An 8,950-nucleotide genomic window follows, 5' to 3' on the forward strand; every position below is an offset into this window, starting at 1 on the left:
GTGAATTATTTCTGATTTACATTTGGTTTCCATCACTAGGCTGTAAAGTTCTTGTACGGAGGCACCATATCTTACTCGTCTTTGAATTTCAAGAGCACAGAACAAGATCTTGGCACCTGTTTTCAATAAATGTAGAATGAAGGAAGGACTGATGAATGACAGGTAGCAAAATAAATTAAAAATACTTTATTTTAAAGCCAGTACGAAGATAGATGCCAAAGGGTAAAATCTACATCTAATAGGAATGACCTCTACACTAGCAAAATGACTAGGTTACTGGCTTAATATTAATTATCTTGCTAGTTACCTGTATGCTACCATCTCACACTCTGGAGTTGGCCATTTCAAAATTGCTGAATGCTGAAAGACACAAAGCACACAAGAAAGGGTTACAATATTTATTTAGCATTGCATTTTGAGGGTTTGACAGTTTAACCATTATGAATGTTGTTTGTATGCTTCCAAAAAACACCAAATTATCCTACCAGATCATCCAGAAGAGAATTCCTCTGGCTACGACTCAATGTCCAAGCTTGTTCTCCTCTAGATATTAAGTGGGCAATAATCCCAGCTGCAAAGTAACTGACTTCCACTTCAACACTATGTAGAAGGCTACTGATGTGGTCTATAAAATCCTTCCACATTAATTCAGAATGCAATTCTTGTACTTCAGCTATATTGTTCTGGAAAAAAAAGAAGATATAAAAATTAAAATAATATGTATAATAAATGGCTAAATGACACTGCAACGATTTAAATATGTATGGACAAAAGCGAATATTATTGCTATGTTAGCACAGTGGGATTACAGGTGATTTCATTCCTCTTCTCCCCAAACAATAAAATAATAAAGAAACAGTAGCGAGTTCTGTTTCAGGTAAAACAGTAAACTAGGTAACCTAAAAATTTCCTGCTATAAAATATCTAGAAGTGCTGAGTAAAAACAGGCAAACAAACTTTATATATGTAACTTTTTTTGTGGGACAAAATGTAAATAGGGAATCAAACTAGAGCATAACAGGCTATCACAGGCCTGCAGGGGCAAGAGAACTGGGTTTTAATAGACATGCAAGGGCAAAAGTAAGGTCCAGAGATTGGAACTAATACAAGGCAAGAACTTTCAAAGGATTATACCTCAGTAAAAGAGTGGATTGACATAGATACATAAAAAAGTAGTAATCTGGGCTCTGGCCAATTTAGATTGTGCTTGATCTTCTCCAAAACGATCTAAGATTCAACTTATCTCACTACTCTAAAGATTAATCCTCATTCTTTTTTTAAAAATTATTTAATTTATTTATTTCTGGCTGCGTCAGGTTTTAGTACAGCATGCAAGATCTTCGTTGAGGCATGCGGGATTTTTCATTGTGGCGTACGGGCTCTTTGTTGCGGCGCCTAGGTATCTCTCTCTAGTTCTGGTGAGTAGGCTCAGTAGTTGCAGTGCACGGGCTCTCTAGTTGTGGCACGCAGGCTCTGTAGCTGTGGTGTGCAGGCTCCAGAGTGTGTGGGCTCTGTAGTTTGCAGCACGTGGGCTCTCTCATTGAGGTACGCGAGCTCAGTAGTTGCGGCGCATGGGCTTAGTTGTCCCATGGCATGTGGGATCCTAGTTCCCCAATCAGGGATCGAACCTGTATCCCATGCACTGGAAGGCAGATTCTAAACCACTGGACCACCAGGGAAGTCCCTAATCCTCATTCTTAAAACTTCATTTGATCTACTATGAAATCATAATTCTCTTCCTAACACATTGATTCCATTTCTTAGGAACCAAAAACCCTGGCCTTTTCGTTGGTAAGAAACTATTCACTCCCTAGCTTGTCATTCTATAACAAATGAAAATGAAAGCTACCGTGTTCAAATGTATTCTCTGTAACAGCTAACAAGTTTTCTTTTCCAATCATGGAAGAGTGAGAATGGAAGAGACAAGTTAACTTTACTCACTACATGAATGTGTATAATCCTGTACCTTTCCATCAGCATTAGTGATAAATCAGTGTCTCCTATGCCCCTCTCTAATCTCACATATTCAAACAAGAAAAGGAATTTCACATTCATTTTTTAAAAATTAATTAATTTATCTATTTTTGGGTGTGTTGGGTCTTCGTTGCTGCGTGCGGGCTTTCTCTAGTTGCGGTGAGCGGGGGCTACTCTTCGTTGTGGTGCTCAGGCTTCTCATTGTGGTGGCTTCTCTTGTTGCGGAGCATGGGCTCTAGGCACACGGGCTTCAGTAGTTGTGGCTCGCGGGCTCTAGAGCACAGACTCAGTAGTTGTGGTGCATGGGCTTAGTTGCTCTGCAGCATGTGGGATCTTCCCGGACCAAGGATTGAACCTGTGTCCCCTGCATTGGCAGGCAGATTCTTATCCACTGCACCACCAGGGAAGCTCTCACATTCATTTTTTATAATCTTCCCTATTTATGTTTTTTAACACAGCATGTATCATTTTATAGTGACAAGAAAAGGAAAGATAGATATGCCTTTTAAAATAAACAAATTAAAAAAAGATAGTCCTCTGTCTCCTTCAAGCTTGGGGAAGCTTGATAGAAATATAAAGACGCTCTGAGAAGGACACACCTTGTACTCAAAGCCCCACAGATGGTGATAAATTACAATTCACAATGAAAACAATCCATAATGAGTGAAATCATCAAATACAGTAGAAAATTAGACTCTCCCAAGAACCTCATGTAATATAAGATAGTGCCTGATTTTAAAAAGTTAAACACACACACATACACATACACACGAAAATGCAAAAGACAACACCATTAAAACAAAAAACAACAGATAAGGAAAGATTTGGAATAGAGCATCAAAAGAATTATGGCCATTCTTTCTTGCCATAAACAAGTTGCTGGAAAATCAGACAAAATATATGAGAGAACTGTTTTCAGATAGCAGACAACTAGCTATACAGGAATGTGATCCCTGAGAGAAGATATTCAAATGGGGCAGTTTCTAGATTGCTACGCATGTAAGGGGAACCTAAAGAGTTGGCAGTTTTGCTGAGTTGAGGAGACAGAGATCAGTCTTCAGGGTGGCCAAGGCAGCAAAAATTTGTAGAACAGAGCAATGTAGAGGAAAAAGTTCCAGAGAAAGAGAAAGAGAGGAAAGACATCTGCAGAGGGATCCCCTAAAATCTTTGGCTGAGTACTGATACGGAGTGAAACTCCACAAGGCCAGGGAAAGAACCACCAGAAAGCAGTACGTGAACAAATCCCAAAGCCACGCAGGGTTAGGAATAATTCACATTCTCACCAGCCAGAGTGAAGAGATCTCATAATAAACAAAACATTTGATGGTAGTGGGGTAACTAGGATAAAGTAGTAGGGTAAAGGTTGATCTGAAGCCACTTTAACAAAGCAAATATAGACATACCTTGGAGATATTGTGGCTTTGATTTCAGACAACCACAATAAAGCAAATATTGCAATCACGTGAGCCACCCAAATTTCTTGGTTTCCAGTGCATAGAAAGTTATGTTTATACTATATTGTAGTCTACTAAGTGTGCAAAAGCATAACGTCTTTAAAAAAATGTAAATACCTTAATTAAAAAATATTGCTAAAATTTTATTGCTAAAAAATTCTAACCATTATCTGAGCCCTTCAGCAAGTTACAGTAGTAACATCAAACATCACTGATCAGAGATCACCATAACAAATATAATCCTAATGAAAAATTCTGAAATGTTGCAAGAATTATTAAAATGTGACACAGAAACACAACGTGACTTAATGCTGTTGGAAAAATGGTGCAGACAGACTTGTTCGACACATAGTTGCCACGAATCTTCAATTTGTAAAAAAACACAGTATTTGTGAAGTGCATAAAATGAGGTATGCCTGTAAATAAGCTTTGAATGGAACAACTTGATCCATGAGTAGCTTAACTGAATGCCAGCGCAAAGTCCAAGATTCTTTAAAGGAAAACAACAAAACTACTAATCAATGAAGTAAATTAAATTTCACAATGACTACAACCAACTAAAAATTACCAGGCATACAAAGAGTCAGAAAAACATGATCCTTAAACAGGAGAAAAGTCAATCAATAAAAATAGACCCAAAAATGACAGGGATAATAGAATCAGTAGACAAGGATTTAAAACAGTTATTATAGGGACTTGCCTGGTGGCACACTGGTTAAGAATCTGCCTGCCAATGCAGGGGACATGGGTTTGAGCCCTGGTCCAGGAAGATCCCACATGCCATGGAGAAACGAAACCCGTGCGCCACAACTACTGAGCCTGTGCTCTAGAACCCGCAAGCCACAACTACTGAGCCTGTATGCCAAAACTACTGAAGCCCATGTGCCTAGAGCCTATGCTCCGCAACAAGAGAAGCCACAGCAATGAGAAGCCTGAGCACTGCAACAAACAGTAGCCCTCACTCACCGCGACTAGAGAAAGCCCATGCGCAGCAACGAAGACCCAACACAGCCAAAAAAATAAAATTAGTTAATTTAAAAACACAGCTATTATAAATGTTATAAATATGATACGAATGAAAGAAAAATATAAGCTTGAGGAGAAAAAAAATGAAGATATAAAAAAGATCTAAATGTAACTTCTAGAAATAATATATACATGTACCTGAAATGAAAAATATACTGGATGAGATTAACAGCAGATGATATGCTGCAGGAAAAAAATAATCAGTGAACTAAAAAACAGTAATAGAAAACAGCAAGGTCAAAACACAGAAAGAAAAAAGGAAAGACACCTGCCAAAAAAGCCAGCAGAGTATTTCTGTGACTTTTGAGACAATTTTAAGCAATCTAACATACTTGTAATTGGAGTCTCAGAAAGAGAGGAGATAAGAGAGGGTACGGAAAAATATATTTGAAGAAATAATGGCCAAAATTTTTTCAAATATATGAAATTTATAAACCTCAAAACCCAACAGAAAAATATCCACTTGGACTTCAATAGTGAGCAAAAATTTATCTTTTGAAAATTAAATCAAAGACTTTTTCACATAAACAAAACCTAAATGAAAATTAATTGCCAGCTTACCTACACTAAAAGAAATGTTTTTGAAAAAAAAAGAGTAGTATGAGAAATACGTGGCTAAGTATATAAGTCAAATTTCTCATTCTTAAATCTATTTAATGAAAGATTGATGAGTACTCTTGCTTCTGGCCAAGATGGACTAAAAGGGGCCAGATTTACTCTCCATTCTAAAACAACTGAAAAAACACAACATGAAACAACAGTTTTCAAGATACTAGACATTAGGTAATAAAGAACAGTGACCTTTAGAGATGGAAAACAAACAAGGTGAGATGCTGCCTTGAGAGAGTTTCCAGGCTGTGGCACAGGGATATAGAACTAAAAGCAGAGCCCAGTGGGCTCATGGAGTTGAAGAGATGGAGCTGAGAGTCCAGGGAGACCAAGGCAATTCATAGGACAGAGTACCAGAGAGAAGACAATGTACATGGAGAGAATCCAGAGAGCTGCAGGGAGTAGCACTCTATTCAGCAGAGTACTGATCAGAGCATGACTGTGAGAAAACTATTTGAGGGAAGAAAAAAAGCCATCAAAAAGATTAGAGAAAAGTTCCCAGCACTCACAAAGGGCCAGGAATAGTGCCTGTTCTCACCAACCATTCTGGAAAAACTCTTCATTCACAGGGCATTGAGCAGAGTACTCAGGAAGGTCTTGTTGCAGTAGTACAGAATAATCAACCCTAGCCTCAGCACTGCTCTGGATTCTCCTAATAGATCATAAAAGCAAGATCAGCTCCGCCCTCACAACCTTCTCTGGCCCCGGGCCACCGGGTGGTTCTCAGCAGAGCAGGCTGAGCTGCGGGAAGGGAACCCTGGGGAAGAGGAGGGCACGAGGCATTGAGGCAGGGGAAAGTGACCAGCTGCCCTTCATTACCAGCTAGGGACGAGCATGCGGGGCACCTACCACCGGGTACTTGATAAAGTGGAGCTCCTGCTGCCTGAGAAACTGAGGCCGTTGTACAACCAACCAGCAGGTCCCAGAACAGTATTCTTCTGGGCTCCAATTATGAAATGGGGGTTGGTGTGTGCTGGATTGGCTGACATGGTCAGACCTGCAGAAAAACTCAGCACAGCCCAATCTGCTGTTTTGATGGCTACAAGGTTTATTTGGTCAAGATACTCACTTGTAATTATTCCCAAAAACTGGAGTCTGTTTGCTGTTAATTTCTTTGTTGGGACAGCAGGAGCCTCTCAGCTCTTTCGTATTTGGAGATATAACCAAGGATTAAAAGCTAAAGCAAACAAATAAGAGTTCTGATCACCCTAACAACCTAGATGTGGACATAACCGCTGGGACCTAGTTTGATTTATTATTCAGTTGTCAATGAGGTGATGCTAACTGTGCTAACATTTGTAATGCATAAAATCTAACTGTAATTGGGAGGTAGTACTTGGTTCAACAGAAAAATACAGCAAACTTTTAATAATAAAAAAAAGCAAGATCAAATAGGATCAAACTGTTTAAAAGTAAGTCAATTAAGCCCAGAACAAAATTCAAGAATATTTTATAGGAAAATAAAAATATCCAGCATCCAACAAGGTAAAATTCACAATGGTTGGCATCCAATCAAAAACTACCTGGCGGGCTTCCCTGGTGGCGCAGTGGTTAAGAGTCTGCCTGCTAATGCAGGGGACACAGGTTCGAGCCCTGGTCTGGGAAGATCCCACATGCCATGGAGCAACTAGGCCCGTGAGCCACAACTACTGAGCCTGCACTCCGCAACAAGAGAAGCCGCGACAGAGAGGCCCGTGCAGTGCGATGAAGAGTGGCCCCCGCTTGCCACAACTAGAGAAAGCCCTCGCACAGAAACGAAGACCCAACACAGCAAAATAAATTAATTAATAAACTCCTACCCCCAACATCTAAAAAAAAAAAACTACCTGGCATGCAAACTGGCAAGAAAATGCAACTCTAAAGGAGGGGAATAATCAATCATTTGAAATTTACCCAGAACTAACAAGGATGTTAAAATTAGCAGAGAAGGACAGTAAAACAGTTATTACAAATATATTTCATATGTTCAAGAAGTTAAGTAAAAATATGGAAGATATAAAAAAGACCCAAAATGAAGTTCTAGAGGAGAAAATGACAATGTCTAAAGATAAAAACTACACTAGCTGGGATTAACAGCAGATCAGACACTGCAGAAGAAACAATTACTGAATTAGAAGGCATAGCAATGGAAACAATTCAAACTGAAATGTACATAGAAAATAGAACAAAGAAAATTTTAAAAGCACCAATAAATTGTGAATTTCAAGCAGCTTAATATATGAGAAATTGGAGTCTCCAAAAGACTCCAGTGGGTTGGAGGGAAGGGGGTGCAAAACTTTTTTTTTGAAGAAATAATGGCCAAAAACTTTTCAAACTTGAAAACTATAAACCAAGAAATTCAATGAATCCCAAATACAGGAAGCATGAAGTAAATTACACTAAAATACATCATAATCAAATTACTCAGAACTGTTGTTGCTAATCCTAAATCTTAAAAGTAGCCAGAGGAAAAAATCATATACAATATAGAGGAATAAAGATAACAATGACATCAGATTTCTCACTGGAAAGATGCAAATCAGAAAAAAAGGTAACAAACATAGTTAAAGTACTGTCAACCTAGAATTCTACACCTGGCAAAAAATCTTTCAAAAATGAATGTTAAATAAATAAAGATGTTTGCAGACATACAAAAGCTGAAGAATTCACCATCAGCAGACCCACACTACGAAATACGTTAAAGGATGTTTTTTAGGTAGAAAGAAAATGAGAGCGGTTGGAAATGTGGATCTACACAAAGGAAAGAAGAGCATCAGAAATAGTAACTATTTGGGTGAACATACAAATTTTAAAAAATTATTTAATCTTCTTAAAAGATAATTGATATTAAAAAAGTGTTTATGTGGTTTATTTCATATATAAAATAAAATGCATGACAATGATGACATAAAGGAAAGAAGAGCCGAAATGGACATCTACTATTATAAGGTTCTTAATACTATATATGAAATTATATAAAATCTCTTAAAGGGAGACTGTGTTTAAAGATGTATGCTATAAACCCACAACAATCATTAACATAACAAATTAGAGTAATAGCTAATAAACCAAGAAAGGGGATCAAACGGAATTATAAAAAAATACTCAATTAAACCTTTTTTTTAAGGCAGGAAAAGAAGAAAAAACAAAGAACAGATAGGATAAAGAGAAAACAAATACCAAGTTGATGAATTCAAATCTAACCATACCAATAATTACATTAAATGTAAATAATCCAAACAGTCCAAATAAAAAGGAGAGGGGCTTCCCTGATGGCACAGTGGTTGAGAGTCCGCCTGCCAATGCAGGGGACGTGGGTTCGTGCCCTGGTCCGGGAAGATCCCACATGCCGTGGAGCGGCTGGGCCCATGAGCCATGGCCGCTGAGCCTGCGTGTCAGGAGCCTGTGCTCCGCAATGGGAGAGGCCACAGCAGTGAGAGGCCCGCATACCGCAAAAAAAAAAAAAGGAGAAATTCTCATATTGGATAAAAAAGCAGGTGCAAAGTATATGCTGTCTATAAGAAACACACTTTAAATATAAAGACAAATATAGGTTAAAAGTAAAAGGATGGAAAAAGATAAACCATGGTAACATTATTCAAAAGAAAGCTGGAATAGCTATATTAAGGAGACAAAGGAGATTCCAAAGTAAAGAATATACCAAGTCATTTCATAATGATAAACGGGTCAATTAAGAGGGCATAGCAATTCTGTTTATGAACCTAGTAACAGAACTTCAAAATATAGGAAGCAGAAACTGATAGAATATGATAATTGCTAGAACAAGTAGGCAGAACATCAGTAAGTCTGTGGTAGACTTGAATAATATCAACCTACTAGACCCAACTGACATTTATAGAACACTCTAACAATAGTAGAATATACATTCTTTTTTTTTTTTTTTTTTT

The 8,950-nt window shown here is 38.0% G+C and overlaps 1 protein-coding gene and 1 pseudogene across 5 annotated transcripts in view; one reads left to right on the top strand and one right to left on the bottom strand.

Moving 5' to 3' along the window:
• The window catches only part of ZYG11B (zyg-11 family member B, cell cycle regulator), a 75,802-nt gene that overhangs the window by 14,766 nt on the left and 52,086 nt on the right, over positions 1-8,950 (bottom strand). For all 4 annotated transcript variants that reach the window (XM_027108520.1, XM_027108521.1, XM_027108523.1 and 1 more), the window contains 2 exons: positions 486-683; positions 308-360 (listed from right to left, as the gene is read on the bottom strand). In XM_027108520.1, the coding sequence (XP_026964321.1) occupies positions 308-360; positions 486-683 (251 nt within the window). The remainder of the gene's footprint in view (positions 1-307; positions 361-485; positions 684-8,950) is intronic.
• Positions 5,898-6,264, top strand: LOC113621569 (mitochondrial pyruvate carrier 2 pseudogene; annotated as a pseudogene). Its single transcript, XR_003433225.1, has one exon. The product of XR_003433225.1 is annotated as a mitochondrial pyruvate carrier 2 pseudogene (transcript).

This window comes from Aethalodelphis obliquidens, unplaced genomic scaffold, assembly GCF_003676395.1.
Source record: "Aethalodelphis obliquidens isolate GAN/ISIS:26980383/991018 unplaced genomic scaffold, ASM367639v1 scaffold9, whole genome shotgun sequence".
NCBI classification, from domain to species: Eukaryota; Metazoa; Chordata; class Mammalia; order Artiodactyla; family Delphinidae; genus Aethalodelphis; species Aethalodelphis obliquidens.